The sequence below is a fragment of the Monodelphis domestica genome, chromosome 7 (assembly GCF_027887165.1).
Source record: "Monodelphis domestica isolate mMonDom1 chromosome 7, mMonDom1.pri, whole genome shotgun sequence".
NCBI lineage: Eukaryota > Metazoa > Chordata > Mammalia > Didelphimorphia > Didelphidae > Monodelphis > Monodelphis domestica.
The window spans coordinates 111,155,203-111,175,107 of NC_077233.1; the positions used below are offsets into that span (position 1 = coordinate 111,155,203).

General features: G+C 38.8%; 1 protein-coding gene across 3 annotated transcripts in view; it reads right to left on the minus strand.

Moving 5' to 3' along the window:
- Window positions 1-19,905, minus strand: part of ADAMTSL1 (ADAMTS like 1) — a 1,092,747-nt gene that overhangs the window by 42,285 nt on the left and 1,030,557 nt on the right. For all 3 annotated transcript variants that reach the window (XM_056805329.1, XM_056805328.1, XM_056805331.1), the window contains 3 exons: window positions 18,844-18,972; window positions 9,304-9,483; window positions 6,380-6,514 (listed from right to left, as the gene is read on the minus strand). In XM_056805329.1, the coding sequence (XP_056661307.1) occupies window positions 6,380-6,514; window positions 9,304-9,483; window positions 18,844-18,972 (444 nt within the window). The remainder of the gene's footprint in view (window positions 1-6,379; window positions 6,515-9,303; window positions 9,484-18,843; window positions 18,973-19,905) is intronic.

A 19,905-nucleotide genomic window follows, 5' to 3' on the forward strand; every position in this document is an offset into this window, starting at 1 on the left:
GTAATGGATATTATTTTGTCTGCCTTTTCAGTGTGTGGGGAAGGGTGGGAGAGAGGGAGAGAATTTAGGAATCAAAATCAGGAAGAAAAGTATTAAATATACACAAACAATATGTTTTTTTTAAAGCAATACTGAAGAAAAAGGAACAACAAATAAAGAATTTTGTATGGTGTGGATGAGACCACACCATGAACTAACAATGGAGAGAAGTCTGAGCTATTCAATTATTTGTTCTTTGCCAAGGATGATAACTTCTGTACTGGAAATGACAAAACAGAAACGACTAACAGGAGTTGATACCTAATATAAGGAAAGAGATAATAAGAGACCACCTGCCTAGGGGGTATCTAGGTGGCTCAACAGATAGAGAACCAGGCCTAGAAATGGAAAGTCCTGGGTTCAAATGTGGCCTCAGACACTTCCAAGCTGTGTGGCCCTGCGCAAGCCACTTAAAACCCCATTATCTAGCCCTTACCATTCTTCTACCTTGGAATTAATACTCTGTATTGATTCTAAGATGGAAGTTAAGGATTCTTTAAAAAAAATCCCTGAATGCTCCTGAAAAATTTGAGTTACTTTGCTCATATGGATTACACCTTTAGCTAGGAAAGGAATTGGCACATATTGTTGTTGTTGAGCCTGTGTCAGTGATATGTGAATGATCAGACAAAATAAGAGTGTTACCAAAAGATAGGAAAAGGATAAATGTCCAGATTTCACCAAAAGAGGGAGAAAAGATAGCCTGCAAACTATTGTACAGTGAGTTGACTTCAATTCCTGGGAAAATTATAGAATGGATCATTAAAGAGATGGTTGGAGGAAATCTAGAAAAGGAAGTGAGGACTCAAAGGATCAGCATGGTTCAAGAACAGGTCATGCCAGACTCACATTATTTCCTCTTTGGATGGAATTACTAAACTAATAAATAAGGGGAATGACATGGATGTAGTTTGCTTAGATTTTAGAAAAGCTTCTTATAAAGAATCTTATACTCTTATTGTAGAGAATATGGAGAGATATGGATTAGACTAGAACATAATTACAGGGATTTCAACTGCCTCAATAGATGGACTCCACGAGTTCATTGTCCACTTGGGAGGAAGTCTTTCCTACATCTTTTTCTTTCTGTTAAAAGTTACCATCTGGGTGGTAATACCAATAATTTCTGAATTGAACCTTTTACCTTCACTCCAACCTCCTTATAACTTCCAAAATAGTACTGCTAAAATACAGATCTGATCTGACTCTATCAATATCCCATTTCTAAAGTTCCATTGTATCTGGTTTATCTCTAGGGTAAAATATGAACTCTTTGGTCTGGCATTTTAAGCAAGAACCAGCCTCAAAGACATGAAGACCTGTGTTCAAATTATGCCTGATACCCCTCCCCCCCTCTCAAGTCACCTGACCTCTTAGTACTCTTGTAAGAGGAGTGCAGCCAACTTAGTTCAAAATGTAATTGGGAAATAAAAATACAAGATAGATAATGTTTATCTGTGGTTTTCTAAGTCAATATGTGGCCTTGAGGGATCCCTTTCCATCTGAGTTTGACTTCCCTGGTTCCAGATGATTTTCTAAAACTAATGATTATAGAAAAAAAGGCTGACTTGTATTGGAAGAGGGGCTTTCCTTCCCTATCCAAGTGAAATCTCACACCCCAGTCCTCATCCAAAATCTCCAGTCACACACTCTGCAGTATAATCAAACTAGCCTATTTACTATTCTTCAATACAGCTTTCCATCTCCTGCTTTCATTGTATGTACAGGTACTGAATAGGAACAGATCTTTTACTTTTGTGTCTGGGAAGCCCTAGCTCTCTTCATGGCTCAATTTAATTGTCATATCTGATTTGAAGCCAGTCTAGCCACCCTATTTTTTTGTGTTTTCTTCCCTTTTTACTTTGAAGACACTGTCTACTTACTTAGATGTGTTAAATGCTTTTGGGATGTATTCTCCTTGAGACAAAGGACTTTTCATTTTTTCTATCCCTAGTACCCAGCACAGTAACATAATAGGGGCTTAATCAATGTTCTTGAATTGAATTACATGGCAGCAAATTGGAGTAGAACCAGGATCCAGAAAGAGGAAGGGTTCAGACTAAGCCTAGCCCTCTTATCAGACCAGATTAGCTCTGCAAGGACTGTTTCCCAAACCAAGTGAGTGAAATCTTCCCTTCTGTCTTGGTACCACAATGGAATCGAGGGAAATACTACTGATGTCCCTGTGTAGACAAGACTATCAGATTCCCAGGATAAATGTTCATAGGACCAATTATGACACCACATGGAAAAAACAAATGCATAAGAACTCATTCTAGGAGCTGCTTAGAGTCCATTTGTGCCAAGAAACAGCTTTTGAGATAGATGACTTGGGCTTGACTCATGCTTCTGCTACTTAGTCATGGCATGATCTTAGACAAGTTACTGGACTTCCTTGAGCCCCAATTTCCTAATATAATAAATATGAGTAATAATAATAAAATGAGGCCCAGGGAATAAACTAAGACCCAGGGAAGTTAAATGATTTTTCCAAGTGTCCCCTAAGTAGTAGATAGTAGAGCCTGGATTTGGATGCATTCCCAATCCACAGTTCTTTGAATTTCACAGCATTTTAATGATAAGGTTTCTTTAGGAGTAATTATCCTCTTTTTGCAGATGAGTAAATTGAGGCTCAGGGAGATTTTTTTTAAAAAGTGAATTATTCCTGGGTATTCATTTTCATGAACAAAGTTAGGTGAGCATTAGTGGCAGGACTCAAATAAAATCCTGATCTATCCTTAGTCCAAATTCTATTTTTTTTTCTGAATAGAGCACTGGACTTGGAGCCAAGAAGCCCAGATTTCAAATTTTGCCACATATTAGCCTCATGACCCTGGGCAAGTCAGGTAAAGTGCCAGACATTCTCCTCTGTAAAATGAGAATAATAGTAACACCTTCCTTGCAGTGTTTTTGTAGGGATTAAATGAAATAGCATATGTACAGCGCCTTGCAAGCCCTAAAATGCATAAATACTAGCCATTATTATTTACTATGCTGTCTCTCATCTATGATACAAGTTATAAATCTATGATCCCATGAACAAGTTTTTGTGACCCTCTTTTCTCTGAGCTCCAGTCCATTCTGAGTGCCAGAGTATGAAAAATCAAATCACTTTACTGCTTGATCTCCACAGAATAACCCCCCCCCCAAATCCTTGAACTGGTATTCGTGACCATTCATCCTTAAGTGAGTTCCAGTTAGAAGTTAGTTAGCTGTCTAACTGTCTTCTGGTGCTCCCCTATGAGGGTTGTTCACTTCAGCCGGACCCTGTTCCTGGTGTGCCCCATTCATAGACCCGTCTCTTTGCCTTTGTTCACACCATTTTCCCCAAACGGAGCATTTGTGCCTATACAAATCTTCCCCATCCTTTGAGCCCCACTCCCAAAATGTAATAACAAGGTCTTGGTACATCTTGAATCGCTGAAAGTATTTCAAAACCTGTGACCTGACATCATCTCTCAATCTATTCTCACACAGCATAGAGTTCACAGTCTAGGTCTAAAATCATGGAGACGTGGTGACATTCCCTGCAGGAGTCCATTCCTCCCAGGTACTTGCATGCAGGGTTTTTTATGGAGACTGACTCACTGTCTCGCTTACATGGAGCAGGGCTGACTACAGATTAGGGTATTAAGATGTCCCTTAACTATTAGATTTAAACACCGGCATAAGGAAACAAAGAACCATAAAGCAGCACTGGAATGTCACCACGTAAACCACAATAAACTCTTATTGCCCGTGGCTAGCAGGAGACAAAATATTATTCCAGAAAATGGAAGACAGAAAGTAAAGCTATTATGGGACAGTGAATACATGCTCATTCTTCCAGGGGACTGGATGGTGCCACAGTGGCCGCCAACAGTGATTGAACCTCCAGAAAGGGAAAAAAGTCATCACTGAAAACTATGTGCAATTAGGTCTATGATAAACTCCATCTTGGGGAGTGTTGAATCAAAATAAAGAATTCTGCCATGAACCTCTGATTTTGAAATAGACCTAATTGGAAAGTGAATCTACTATTTTCATTCTAAATGAAATGTGCAATTATATGCTTTTATGTGGACTTAGATTCATATGACAAAGCCAGAAGCCAAGTTTGTAACCGTTATGAAAAATAAAGCAGGCTTCCATAGGGAGGCAATGTAGCAAAGAAAAAGGAACTTTGGGCACTTGGATTCCAATTTTGCTTTGAAACACTAGCTGTGTGACTGAGAGCAAACACTTTCTCTCTCTCAGACTTGGCTTTGTCATCTAAAAATGGGTATGATAATATATGGATTACCTACCTCTTGGGGTTACTTTGAGGAAAATGCTTTCTCAGTCTTAGGATCCTCCATAAGTAAAAGGTATTATTACACATTGCTTAACTGTATAAATCACAATTTTCAAAAGTGGAGTTTTCCAGGTATATTTTGAGATTCATCATTAATTTTGGCTAAGGAAGAAAAATAAAGATCACTTCTTCTAGTTGTGCCTTAGTAATGTTAGGTCTGTGACCATGTCATTAGATCTATGTGTATGATTGGGGATCTAGTCACAGACAGTCCTGGCTGCTGGGGAATGAGGGTCATTATAGATTTTGATATTAAGCTGGAAAGGAGGCATCTGGTATGTGATGTGATGTGAGAATTTATTTTTCATTTATTGTATTATTTTTATATATGGGTTCTAGTGTAGAAAGGTCTTAAATCTATTCCTATGTATTAGGGAGAATTACTGTGTGTTTCTGTGTCTGGGATCTGGGTCAGAGATTCCATCCAGTGTACTGCTTTTTGCATTTTCTTTGTCCTTAGGAACCCCAAAGTATGTCTTCCTTTTTAACAGAATTTGATTAATAAATGAAGGGGAGAAAGGTTCTCCTCTGGAGTATGTGTCCTGCCTACCTATGGGGATGGAGAGGGGTGGATGGTTTGATAGATCACTTCTTAATTAGCTTTACACCATTTGAGATGTCAAGGGAAGGGCTGAATAATGGGCTCCTAAAACTATTTATTAAGCTGCCTGACCAGCTTTTGGGTCCCTGGCCAATCCAGAGGGCCATGGAGACTTGTCACTTTATTGGTTATGATGCTGGCTTAACCAATAAACCTGATAGAATTAATTAATCAATATTCTTACCCCAAATTCAGTTTCTTGAGATAATTGTAATTTTAACAGTGGAAAGAGCCTGGAATCTGAAAGACCTGAGTTCAAATCCAGTCTCAGATTCTTAGGAACTCTATCCCTGGGCGATCTATTTAATTGATGTCTGCCTCAGTTTTCTCAGTTGTCAAATGAGATCCTCTAGGTCCTCTGACTTCAGAGGCAGTGTTACTTCTCATGCTGCTTAGGTAGACATTGGTACATCTAGGGAAAGGAGGTTTATGAGAATATGATGTGTATGTAATTTTTATAGGCTTGAGATTGGAAGATAGAGTCTGGCTTTTGCTACTAGAATACTGTTGGGTCACATAAGGCTGACCCCAATTATAAAGGTAGAGTAGGGATTCTCATTTCAGAGGATTGTTGTTCTTCAAGGCTCTCAAAAATCCAGAGAGAAATGGCTTTCCCCTTCATATCCTTTGGAAAGCATGTTGGTAATCTTAGGAGGTCCTGAGGCTATAAGAGAAGACTAAGATGATTCTGTCATCTTCCCCTTCTGAGCAGGTTGTGAGATAGAAGACGTCCAAGTCGAATGAGAATCATGTCCACATGGCCAGTACCAGTGAAGGCTCCTGGCAGTGAAGGTTATCAGAAATGGCATATAAGTAGAAAAGTGGAAGAACTGCTTGCCCTCTGGTTCCAGGTCACTTCTAGCTCTGAGGGCTTCAGAACCTAGAGAGACCACAGAGCTTCCTGGAAGTGGGAAAGTCATATGAGATGTCCAAGAAAGGGGAGACAGCTTCCGTAATGAGGAATCAATATCCCTTTATCTCTGGTGCTGCTAAATTTCCTAGCATTATTCTAGAGAAGAGGAGGTCAGCGGGAAACAGGGGAGACTGTTAACAAGCCAAAATGCCCAGACTATTCTTGACCTAAAAAATATGGTCTTCACATTGCAGTCAAAATAGCACCTAATTCTGATTGAGAGAGCCCTGGAGTGTAGAAACTCATGTTGCAGTCCTACCAAGGTTATATTGGAATCCAGACAAACTAAGAGGCCAGACCGACAACTGCCCCTACCTGGTGGAAAATTAGCAAAAGTTTCCACTGGGTTAGTCTGGATTCTCTAGGCAATGTGAAGATTTCCTGCTACCCCACTGTCGCTGCTGGCCTCCCTCCTGCCTATACACAGACCCCCTTTCTATAAATCCAGTCTAGTTCTGGAATTATGCCAAGAGCTTCAGAAAATTGGACTCACCAAGGATGGCAGAATTCCCAGGACTCAGGACCAGCTGTGTTCCCAGAGGAGAAGTCAGTACAGAGGGAAGGTTTGGTCCATTGGCTGAAAGTAGAGCCTTGATGTCTTCCATTTGAGAAGGGGGATGGGGTGGATCTGTGAGCAGGGAAATGATGAATCAGAGCAGGCTAAAACATAAAAAGCTACCACTACTAGGAGGGATGAGAGACTAAAAGGTCAGGTGTTTCTGTTGTTGGCTTCTGAAAGGCATCTCTCTAGAGGGGACATTCATACTCCCACTGGGGTTGGGATCTGAGTTACAGGCTTAATATACTATGACTGGAAAAACAAAGCTACTCTTGAGAATTGGGCATATTCCTGTGCAGATGTTCCTAACTTTGCATCAAAAATGTGTTTCTGAAAACACAAATTGAGTTTTTGTCAATCAAACCATATTTTAAGGATCTTAAAACCTATTAGCCATCTCTTCATTTCCCACCTCCAGGCATTTCAGCAGGCTGCTCTCATTCCAAGAACATATTCTTTCCTCAAATTTCCTTGGAACATATTAATTAGGTCTCTTCTTTGCCCTCATCATGCCCTCCCTTGCATTATACTTTGTTGTGTTCATGTCCTACCCCTTCTCCCAACAGAATATAAGTTCTTTGAGATATGGCTGAGACTTATTTGTCTCCTCAGTGCATAGCATGCAATTTGTACAAAGTAAGTATTTAATGAATGTTAACTGAATGAAATGTTTGCTTTTCAACTAATGGCTGAGTGGCCAAGGGGAAGTGACTTAACCCTTTGTTATCAAGTGAGGAAGTTGAACTAGATGTTCTCTAAAGTCCTGGTAATCTAAAAAATTCCCTGAATTCACTCAACATGTCAGTCAATGGCATGACCAACCCAAGCTCAAGTTCTTCTTTCCTTAAATTCTTCTTTGTAATACAGGGTGTCCCAAGAGCCTTGGTGTAGTTGTAAGCTTTAAGATGGTTTTATGCTCTTTCATCTTAAAGTAGATTGTAAAAAGTCCCCAAATGGAAGCTTCACATATGCTTCTTCTGTATCCTCCTTTCCCTGCCTCCTACCCCATGCTTCTAGAGCTAGTTCACAGAGAATCAATCCTTAATAAATGTTTGCTGAATGAATGTAGGTCTGTGTTATTAGACTGTGAACAGCCTCACGAGTCTCAATAGTTGGCACTAGGTTTTAGCTTTGGGAAAAAAATTCCACTTAAAAAAATTAAACTAGTTTTAAATGATTAAAAAAAAGAAAATGAAACCAGTTTTATATTCAGAAAGTGCCTGGAATAATGAATGAACTGTGATCAATAAACTAAGGTTATTTCTGATAAAAAAATGCCCTGGAGTGAGAATTTAAATAGCAATTTTCCATCAGATGTGATTAAAGTGGGGAAGAAGTAACATTCCCCAAACAGTCTTTTCACCCACTTTTCAATGGCACTGTAGTGCTAAACACAAGTTCACAGAACATACACACTTCATTACCAGACCTACAGTAGCAGCTACACACCCTGGTTAATCTTTCATCTCTCCATTAGTCGAGTGATGGGGAAGTGTTATTAAGGAGGAAAACTCCATCAGTAAGTACTATAAATCAGTGAGGGGTAATGGTCCCACCCAGGCTTTGGGCTTAACAACGGCTTTTTGAGTCCAATCACCCGGCTAGAAGCTCAGCCCATGACTGTGAAATTGAACACAGAGTAAACTTCATCCTTCACTGAACTGAGTTACTGTTGCTCTCTAAGATGATTTAGGGCTCATGCAGTCACTGTGGGCTACAAGCCTACTGGGGCATTTGGTGAGTTACCATGAGTAGCCTTTTGGAAACCAGACTGAACAGAGGCTAGAACCATTCTTCATACCAGCAGTTTGGTGAAATTATGCCTAACTTATATTCATGTGATCAACTAGATCATTTCCATTCTAACAATAGTCATAGAAGTATGTGTGTTGGTACATAGATATACCCTCTTTTAAAGCTTTCCAAGACCTTACTATGTCATGGAAGTGCTTCTGGATTCTTAAAGACTTTGTTGGTGAAGCAAGCTCTGCTAGACTTTACCAAGTTGGAACAGCTTTGAATAAAGACTCAGAGATAAAGGATATCTATCCATCCATCTATCTATCTATCTATCTATCTATCTATCTATCTATCTATCTATCTATCTATCCATCTACCTATCTATCTTTCCATCCATCCACCTATCTATCTATCTCTCCATCCATCTATCCACCTATCTATCTTTCCATCCATCTATCTATCTATCTATCTATCTATCTATCTATCTATCTATCTATCTATCCATCTATCTATCTATCTATCTATCTATCTATCTATCTATCTATCTATCTATCCATCCATCCATCTATCTATCCATCTATCTATCTATCTATCTATCTATCTATCTATCTATCTATCTATCCATTTATCCATCTATCTATCCACCTATCTATCCACCTATCTATCTTTCCATCCATCCATCTATCCACCTATCTATCCACCTATCTTTCCATCTATCTATCTATCTATCTATCTATCTATCTATCTATCTATGTATCTATCATCTATCATTTTTTACCGGGGAAGATAAAAATAGAAACTCAACCATCTGCACACACACTGTCTTTCCTTCTGGAAAGAGGTTGCCTAATGGTTTGTATATTAGTCAGCAAATACTGTAGTTAGTGCAAGATAGTTGATGTGTGAGTCTCTGTTCCTTGATATTCCAAAACTTACTACCATAACATATATCTTAATTCTTTCCATTCCTTGATTTTCTCAGCATAAGGGAGAAATTGGGGGAAGTTTAGGTTACACTGAATGTGTTTGGTGAGGGTGAGCAGAGAGGGAGGTGGACTCAGTGTGGATCTTTTCAACTAAAATCCTGTTCACAGGCAGTTGACCTTGCAGCTATTTACCTAGGATCACTAGCTGGGTGTTTTCGGTCACTTCTCCATGAAGATTGACTGCCCTGCAGGAGTAGAGCCCCTGATCAGAAAAGGAGACATTTGTAATCCACAGGGAGCCATCGTGCAGGTGGTGAAGGGGAGCCAGTTTGCTTTTATTCCTGAACCAAGTGACTTCTACTTCAGGCACACCTAGGAAGAGAAAAATAAACTCAGAAACACAAAATGCAGAGCAGGTGAACAAGGAGGCATTGACAGTCACGAAGCCAGAGAGATCCTGAACTTGATACTCCAGTGCCTGTATGAGGTCAAATCTTTAACCTGGTTATGCCTTTAATAATTCAGGATGCCTTTAACTTCTCACTTGTTTCCTAATTCTTAAGCACTGGTACATATGTATTTCAACAACAACAACAAAAAAATAACCGGGAAGCACTTAACTATGAGGATATTGAAGTGCAAGGTTAGGTTTCTATACACACAATATATTTTATTTTTTAAACCATTACCTTGTGTCTTAGAATCAATACTAAGTATTGCTTCCAAGGCAGAAGAGTGGTAAGGGCTAGGCAATTGGGGCCAAGTGACTTACTTAGAGTCATACTTAGAGTCATAGGAAGTATCCAAGGTCAGATCTGAACCTAGGACCTCCTGTCTCTAGGTCTGCCTCTCTATCCACTGAGCCACCTCACTGTCTGTAATATAATCATATAGTCTCTCTCTCTGACATCCAATTTTTGCTTTTAATGTGAAAGTTCTTATGGGGGAAGGGCTTGTTTTCTGGACTTCTACTAAAGTGGGTAGCTACCACTAGACATAGGGGGTTATAACCAAGGGTATGCTGGTAAATTGTCTAACTACTAATTTTCTAAAAAATGTATTGACAACCTACTTAAAAACCCTCTTATCTTCTGTCTTAGAATCAATAGTGTGTATGGGTTTTAAGGTAGAAGAGTGGTAAGGGCTAGGCAATGGGGATTAAGTGATTTATCTAACATTAAACAGCTGGGAAGTATCTGAGATTTGATTTGAACCCAGGATCCCTGTCTCTAAAGTCTGGCTCTCAATCTACTGTACCATCTAGCTTCCTCACCCCATCTACTTTTAAATTTTATTTCCATCATTAACATTTTCTCCATTACTTTCATAAGTCAAAACAATAAAAAAAATGAAGCACTTATTTGTAGTGTTCACCAAATTCTAAGGGGTAAATGCTCTCACAGTGAATATTTAACAATGGATTTTCCTGAGCTGGTGTGAACTGGCTCCAGCACACAATGGGTATAATATTATAATGAAGTGGCTGGCCAAGAGTTGACTGAAAGCACACCTTGAATTCTTTGGAAGAAAAACTGTACAAATTAGAAAAATCAGTACTGTCAAACTTTCCTAGTCCTTGTGACATTAATGGGAAATACATTAGGAGTATTCATCTTTTTTTTTTAGATCAAGGAGCAAATCTCTGTTGTATTATTCTAATAGCTTGAAATAGCAAATAAGAAGACTTCTCATCTATCAATGAAAGAGCCTTAAACCTTAGGGGAATAGAGTTGATGTAGAATCAAGAATAAAATTTAGGGCTGTTGTTTTGTTTGTTTTTAGATTAGGTATCCCTTTGCTACCCAGGATGGAGGACAGGGGATACTCACTCAAGGGTCTAGTCCAGCTTTGGCCCAAGAATGACCTGTTGGTTCTGACTTGGGTTGATTTGCCACTCTTTGGGTAATGTAATACACTTTCCTCCCTCTCAGGGGTTTTCCAGATTAATGCTAAATTTAGTAAGGGCACCTGATTGTGTTAGTACACAGCAGCTTCGAACTCCCAAGCACAAGAGGTCTGTCAGCCTCAGCATCCCTGGTAGCTCAGATTACAGGCATAACCTACCATCTCCTCTCTTCTGGAGGATGACAGTTAGCCTCCCAATTGGTTCCCCACATCTTCCCCTTCTTCTGTATATCCTGCCCATGGCTGTTAAAGTAATTTTTTCTAAAGCACAAGTCTAACTTTGTCACTCCACTGCTTAAAACCAAACCAAACCCTACCCTTGCACACTCCCGGAGTCACCCACTACCTTTAGGATGACACACAAATTCCTCTGTCAGGCATTTTAAACCACCCACAAACTGTTTCCAATGAATCATTCTAGGCTTATTATACATTACTAACCCCCCACTCCCTTACACACATATCTGTGATCCAGCCACACTAAATTTCTTGTACTTCACACATTTCCTAGGTTCCTTTACCCAGGCTTTCCCCTATCACCCTCTTCCACAATGCTTGTCATACATCATCTCCTTCCTTCCACATCTCAGAATCCGTAGTTCCTTCCAAGCTGGGCACAAGTGCCATGAGTCCTTTCACGATTGATTCCTCCAGATACTTGTACTCTCCCTTCCCCCATTACCTTGAATTTATGTTTTGTAGATATTTTATGGGCTATCATGTCTCCAATGAACAAATAAAGAATTCCATCTTCTGCCTCTATTACTTTGGCCAGGGTATTGCTCCTCCGTTTCTGGAATGTCTCCTCTCTCTACACTTGCCTTGAAAATGTCTAAACTTCTTCTAAAGCACAGGCCCAGAGAGCCCAGCTAGGTGAGATTTTCTACATCCATCTAGTTGGTGCTCTCTTCCACTTGAAATCGTTTTGTATATATGGAGTGTTCACCATCCAGGTACATGTTAGGATCTAAGCTCTACGAGGGCAGTGCCTGTTTTATTTCTGACGTTGTCTTCCCAGCATCGTGTATAGTATTTGGTACATGATAGATATTTAATAAACATTGAATTGACCTGACTATGATACTGACTCTCTTTGCTTGCTTTTTTGTTGCCTTTCTTTAACAAATATTTATTGCCCCCTTTGGGGGCTAACGAATGACTCCTCCCTTTGTCCATTCTATAATGGGCCCTTTCTGCTCAGACTCCCCAGTCTTAGTTCCTTCTCAGACAATAACGTTTCTCTCTGTTTGGAGCTGAGGCCTCATTGCCTTGTGTGTGTTCATCCATTTTTCAGGCAGCTGCTCTTGATTTAGTCTATGTTTCCTTCCTCCACTTGGTGGGTTGTGGATGGGCAGTCCAAGTGTTTGGCACATCTGAGATCTCTCCTCTGACCACCTGGGCAAAAGATTGATTTGTTCTCTTCTTTTATTCTGCTGATGAATCATAATTGAATCAAAACCACCTGGAACTGGCATGCTGGCTGGGGAAGCGGGAATAGGCCCGAAAAGGGATGAGTAGAGTAGTCTAAGCTTCCTAGAGTCTTCTCACATCAGTACCTCACACAGATTTGCTATAACCAAATGGCTCATGCCCCCATCTGAGAAGCCAGGCTGGCCCATCTCGGCGGTGGAGAGAAAAAAACAAGAGGCGATTTTAGTGGAGAACCTGCTTTTTCAGGTATCACCACTAGAGAGAGCAAGAGCATCACATGAATTTCCCCAATAACGCTTTGCTCTTTGAAAGGAAGAACTCTTCCTCTGAAGCTCAAGATGTCATTCTAAGATTCTAAGAGTTTGGGGTTAAATTTTAAAAGAAAAACTTAATGTCAATTAGAAGAATGACTGCAAAATAAGCTGCAAACAAAGGTCCCTGGCCTTATTATCTCTGGTAAATATGAGGAAAAAAGAGGTCACACACTGGTCCCCCACCCCGAATTCCATCTGTAGCCAATTCTTTTATTGTACTCTGAATTGTCCTTTTCTACATGTCCTGCGTAGGTCTCCACTTAGGAAGGGGCCTGAACTTCCAGCTTTTATTCCCTGTGAGGAACCAATGACTTCTAGTGATTCACAAGAAGAAAGCCTGCCTAAATGGTCCTTTAGTTCTATCCATAAATGCTTTTTGAATGAACAAATGACCTCAGCTTTCAACCTCACTTCAACCTCTCTCTTTGTGAAGGCATGCTTGTTTTCATAGCAGTGCCCTCAAAGGCTCTAATCCCGTTCACCATGTTCCTAATTCTAGATGGATCCCAAAGCTATAGATTCTAGATTTGTTCAATGACATGCCCTAACATTTCTTTCTCATTATGGCAGACAGCATGGTTTGGCCATAAAGAGAAACAGATAAAGAATTAAACCAGCTGAGGCCCCAGGCATTTTGGTTCAATGAAAAGACTTGGAGTCAAAAAGTATGTTTGAATCATGCTTCGGTCATTTGCTAGTTATGTGACCCTGGACAAGTCACAGACTTCCTTAAGCCTCACTTTCCTAATCTATAAAATGAAGATAATAATAACATCTTGTTCCTAGGGTTGCTGGGAAGACCAAATGAAATAATCCATTTAAGGTGCTTTATAGTGTCATTTAAATATGAGCTATTTTAGGTGAGGAGAATTCAGTACAGACTGGATATTAGCATCTCCAACTGGCTGGCATCCCTTCCTGAAAGTCCTAGGATTTAGAATTTGTAAGGAAATTTAGGGGACATCTAGTTCAACTCCCTCATTTTACTGGGCAGGGAATTGAGAATCAGAAATGGAACTACCTGGTCAAAATTTTTTGCATATGAGTAAGAGTTGATATTTAATCTTGGGTCTTTTTAATTACTCTAATGATTCTTCCCATCATGCCATATTGCTTCATAGCTAACATTCTGTATATTTATTCACATTTTGCCTTTTGCCTGTTATTTTTCCTTTCCTGTCTGTTGAAATCTGTCAAGACTCATTTCAAGTACCATCTCTCCTATTAAGACTTCCCCAATTCCAAAAGTGATTCCTTCCGTTTAAGGATATTTATGATGTGGTATTTATATGTCTCTTATGTACATAGCAAATTCCACTGTGTGATAATTATCTGAATATGGCTTATGCCACTAATTAAACTATATGCTCCTTGAGGACAGGCTTCATATCTTGCTTATCTTTACGTATTTCCTCAGTACCTGGCACAGTCTTCTGAACAAAGGCAGTGCTATATTGAATTTTTCTATTTAAATGAATAAAAGAATAATTGACCTGCATCACCTTATACTTGTTGTGCCCATCTGTAAAACATGGGTCATTCAGACCGACAACAGAGGATAGCATTTTAATGTTATGGAATGGATTTTTGAATACTTTGGACTGAAAAATTGGTATAACATAAGAATTAAAAATCAGGAAACTTAGGTTGAAATTTAACTGTGTGATATTGGGCAAGTCACTTTCCCTCCTGAGGCTTCAGATTCCTCATTGATAAAAGAAGGATGCTGGACTGGATTGTCTTTGAAGGTCCCTTCAACTCTAATTCTTATTCTCTATTATTTTATGTCTTGTTGCACCCCTTCTCCACCCTATCCATAGTATGGGACATCCCATTGACTTAGCTGTTACAGATTATAAAATGGGTTGAAAACATCAGGAAGGAGGTGCTAAGTCAGTAGGTGGAATGGCTTTTATATATATATATATATATTTTTTTTTTTTGAAGAGAGAAACAGTTTGGAGCTGTCTCCATATACTTTCCACAAAAGACCTTCTGATTGTTTCTCATGTGGAGGAATGATCTGCTCTGGCTTAGCAGCACCTGTCAGCACGTGGCCTCTATCCCTCCTCTTGGCAGTGGTGGCAACAGCAGCAGCAGCAGCTCCTATTGAAGATAAATTCTACAGGAAATGGTTCTTTGATTTATTCATGAGCTCTTCTCTCCTGAAGGTTCTTATTTAAAGTTTTTTTTTTCCTACAGGAGCCAGAGTTGTACACTTTGACCCAAATACAGACTTCTGTCCTGAACTTTAGGAAATGGTGGTGCTGGCACGTACACCCGCTTTTGGTAAAGCATGATCTGAGCCATCAGCTTGAGTCAAAGAACAACCCTTAGGATGCCTTATGGAACAATATCCAGCTGTTTTACTGCTGGCTTTGATGTGCCCCAGAGATAATCAGAACAAGAGAGTAGAAAAATATGAATAAGGAATCCCAGAATTCTGGGAGGTACGTCTTCTAGAAAGATGACCAAAATAGGTTTTGAAAGCTTTACTCTTATTCTTTTGTTTGTCACAAGTGCCTTAAATATTGACTTTCGTGTATTTTGAAACAGTCCTGGCTATTTGACTGTATTGTCTTTATACTGCCACTTGTAGCAGAGACTCACTTCTTCAAGGCTTTCACCTCTCCAGTGCATATCTTGTAATATGTTCAGTCAGAGATGTTTGGGGGATAGCTGTGAGGATTTCACAACTATCACTACCTATGAAAGCTCTTTTATAGAATGTTAGTGCTTGAAGGGACCTGAGAGAATCACTTCATTTTGCAAATAATGGAAAAAGGCATAGAGAAGGGGAATGAGTTGCCCAAGGACAAAGATGATCGTAATAATTATTATAATAATAATAATAATAAATAAATAATAATAAATAATAATAAATAATAATAAATAAAAAATAATAATAATAAAGATAAATGCATGGAAATTTGGAGATGGTGCAAGGTATCGTTACATGCCATAAACATTTAGCACCATTCCCAACACCAGCAAGATATGACATGATAGCTTGAATTATACATCAGAAATTCCCTACCTTCCAAGGACTGATGGAAGACAAATCCCTATAGTGCAAATACAGACCTTAAAATATCCTGAGGAACTTGGCCAACATACTGTATTGGAACCAGACCATTATCACAGATTGAATCATTGCCCACAATCCCATGGACATCACAATGATTCATAAAAACTTAAGAAGAATGTTTTTAATATATGTCACTATCCCAAATACTCATAATTTCCAAGCTTTATGGAATGAAAAGCTTTCAAAATATAGAAACCTGGCCAAGGAGATTAAAATCATGGGAGAACAGGATGAGGTACACATCATCCCTATTGTTCTGTCTGCTACTGGAGTTGTACTAAGGATGTTTTCAGTGAGCCTACACAGGATAAGCTTATATCTCAATACTTTTATTCAACTGCAAAAAGCATTTATCTTCTCCATTTGTGTAGCAGTCCATAGAACAATGAATATTTAAACAATAATAGCAGAGTTGTGACTTGTCCCAGGACTATTTTCATCTTATCCCCACTGGAAAATTGAGAAAATGAGATTATGATGACAATAATAATTATAACAACAATAATAATTCAGGATCAGGTGAATGTCACAAGAAACTTCAGAAGAGTTTTCTTTAAGGAACCCAAATTTGTTGATCAAGGAGATTTTAAAATTGTGGTAGAAAATGTGCAACATGTGGGCAGGATAAAAAAAATTAGTATTTACCAGATACTTAGGAAGACATGGCCAATAACTAGAATATACACAAGAAATTCATGCTACCCCTCCTAAAATAACAGCTAGGTGGCACAGTAGATAGTGCTGGACTTAAAAATCAAGAAGATTCCTTTGAGTTAAAATTTGGCTTTAGACACTTACTGATTATGTGACCCAGGACAAGTCACTTAACTTTGCCTCAGTTTCCTCATCTGTTAATGAGGAAAAATGAGCTGGAAAAGGAAATAGAATATCACCCCAATTTCTTTGCCAAGAAAACCCTAACTAGGGTCATGAAGAGTTGGACACAACTGAAAAACAACTGAACAACAATAAAATTAACAGATGACCCATCTCTGTAAATTACAAATATAAATCCCCTAAATTCTTGAGTATTCAGCACATAAACTCTGAAGGAACTATAGCTTCATTACAGACAGAACCTTTGCTTGCATCCTCTTGGATATAATGTAGATGCATACAAATTTGAGAATGTTTTTTTTTTTCAAAAGATGCTGCCATACAGAATAGTTCCAAACTACACCTAATAGAAAAACTTTAAAATATAGGGCCATTAAGAAGAAATCGAAATCATGTAGCATGAGAGTGACATGTCATCCTTTTTGCTGCTGGAATTGACCTTAAGATGCTTTATTAGTTGATTATTAATTGATTGATCAGTTGCCGCACTATAGCTCTTCAGAGGAAACATACTGTGTTCAGGTTGTATTGTTATTTTCAGTACTAGCTGAAACATTTCTGCTTATATCCTTTCTATTTTCAGCTGATCACCTGAGGTACATTGGTATGAGACAAGTTTCTGGAATTCATGTCTGCTGGCTTGCTTGCTTACCATTCTCTCTCTAAGGTTTGGTCATCTTGCAGCCAACTACGTTTGTCACAGCATATTATGATGTGACAGAAAGGATACAGAGGACCGGGAGAATGGAGCATAAAAATACCAGTGGCTTTCATTTATATCAGAAGGCAGACTGCAGCCTGAAGCTATGACTCTAACAAGTTGTTTTCATGAGCTGTGCTTTCCAGGCACTGCAATGGCTTTTACAGTTAACAAAAAGGGAGCAAAATAATCTGTCTTGAGTTTTTGCCCACTTTGATTCACATCATCTCAATAACATAATGCTTCCCCTTGTTGCTTAAAATGAACCAGTCTGATCACAACGACCTGGAAGAGGATATGATTAGTAAATTTAATCTGCCTAGAACTACATAGAAAAGATATACTGTCATTTTCCTCCTTTAATCCCAGAGAGAATAAATGTGCTAACTGGACTGTGGCCTACCGGTCATGTCTTAGAGGCCATTGGAATGTTTTTTGTTTTGCTTATTAACACCGTGGCAATATTTCTGGAATCATAGACTTGACTATCTAATTCCTGTGCCCCGATTAAGCAGGCATTTAAGAATTTTGGCTTTAACTGTGTTGTTGACAATAGACTACAGAAAAATCTCAAGTAATTGTAGGTTCAAGTTTTCTATGGGAAAAGGGTCAATAAGAGATGAGAGAATATTTTTAGTTGCCTTATCACCACTGGCTTTCTCAAACTTGTCTTCTTACATATCCCAATACATATCTGTCTTACCCTCTTAGCTTAGTCAGATTGTTCTTTTAATCACCCCCAGGATGAGCTCTTGTCATTCCTGGTTCCGGATCCACCCCCGGATCTCTTTCATCTGTCAAACTCTCCAAAACATTATGAAGTCCAATGACTACAGAAAAACTTCCCTTGCTAACTCATGAGAAACAGAGGAAAAGATTCCAGAGTTGGGGTTGACTCTCAAAGCTACAATTTACTCCTTCGGGGTAAGTGATTTATTTTCTCTGAACTTCAGCTTCCTCATCTCAAAAATGATAGGATTAGACTAAATGATTTCCAAGGTTCTTTTTGGTTCAAAGAATTTAGACTATAAGTATGGACCCCAAACAAGCATCCTCTCAGCATACCAAAGCACCTAACAAAATGCAGTTCACCTGGAGGACATGAATCTAGATTGAAAGTAATTTTATCTGTGTCATCATGATCCCAACTCTTGTAATGCCTCTCTTATGACATCGAAGTGACCCTGGTGGGTTTTTGAAGGTTAAATGCTATCTAGATAAGAACTAAGGGAGAGGGTCTTGACAAGGGGCATCAGGGAAGGCTTTGTGAGTTGGAATTGGAGGGGTGGGTAAGGATTCTTCAACTGGTAACTAGGAGGATCTTGGGCATTTCAGGCACAAGGAATTGGATTGGTCAGAGGATCATTGCTTTATCTCAATGCATACAAAAGAGAGATTACTGGGGGAAATATTCAGATCAGAAAACTCCTAAGAGAGGATAATGAGTCACTTCTCACCTGCGACTTGGCAGCTAATTGTCACATTTACTCCTGGGATGGTTTTGATGACACTTCCCACATCAACTATGACAGCAGGCAAATCTATATTGGTGACAGCCATCCTTGATGTCTTCACCAATGGTTTTCCTGTAAACAAGAAGCAACACTAGATGTTAGAGAAAGCAGACAACCATGGACTGAGGAGATTACACTTGTAACATGATGGACCAGAAGTTACTAACATCTGGTAATCAGTGACAAGTCTGGGCAAATCCATTTGAAGGTAAACACAGTTTCTTTTTTCAAAATATCATTTTACTTCATGGCATTATTTTCTTTACATTACTCATCATACTGTCAATAGTTAATAAAATTCCTTGACCTTTTTGAGTCTATGTAGTTAGTTTTTTGTCTTGTGAATCAATTTTAACATGGGTATCCAATGTTCTAGGAAATATCTCTTGCCATTTAGTTTTGTATCAATAAAACATGCTTATCATGTGATGTTGTGTGGTATAGTTATCAGATCCAGTATTGTATCTTCCTACTCTAGTATAAACTCAAGATCCATGAGATCTTGGATCTTTGCTTATCTTTTTTATCTCTCTTAGCATATAACACAATTCTCTGTGTAGCAGGTACTTAGTAAAAGTTTGTCAGATGAATAAATAACAGGTATTTAGGACACAGAGAAATTTGGATCTCCAGAGGTAGTCTTCTTTCTCTGCCTCAGGAAATTTAGTGATTTAATCTTGTTTTGATGACTGTGATATCATTACGATCATTAATTTTTACATCATGATGCTCTCAAAGGCTGTTGAAATAAGGAGAATTTAGACCGAGTCTACGTATCCTCACAGACTACTATACTATACTGGCCATTGTTTTCTTTGGTTTATAACTACTTGGTATACAGCGATGTCCTTACTAGATATTCTGGATTCATTAGACACTTGTACCTACAAAAAAAACAAACAAACTTGAATACTCTTAGCCCCTTGGTGGCTAATAAGATAATGAAACATTGTGATGGGCAACTAGGACCAGTTAATTGTGTAATCTTTTTTTTTTGTTACATAA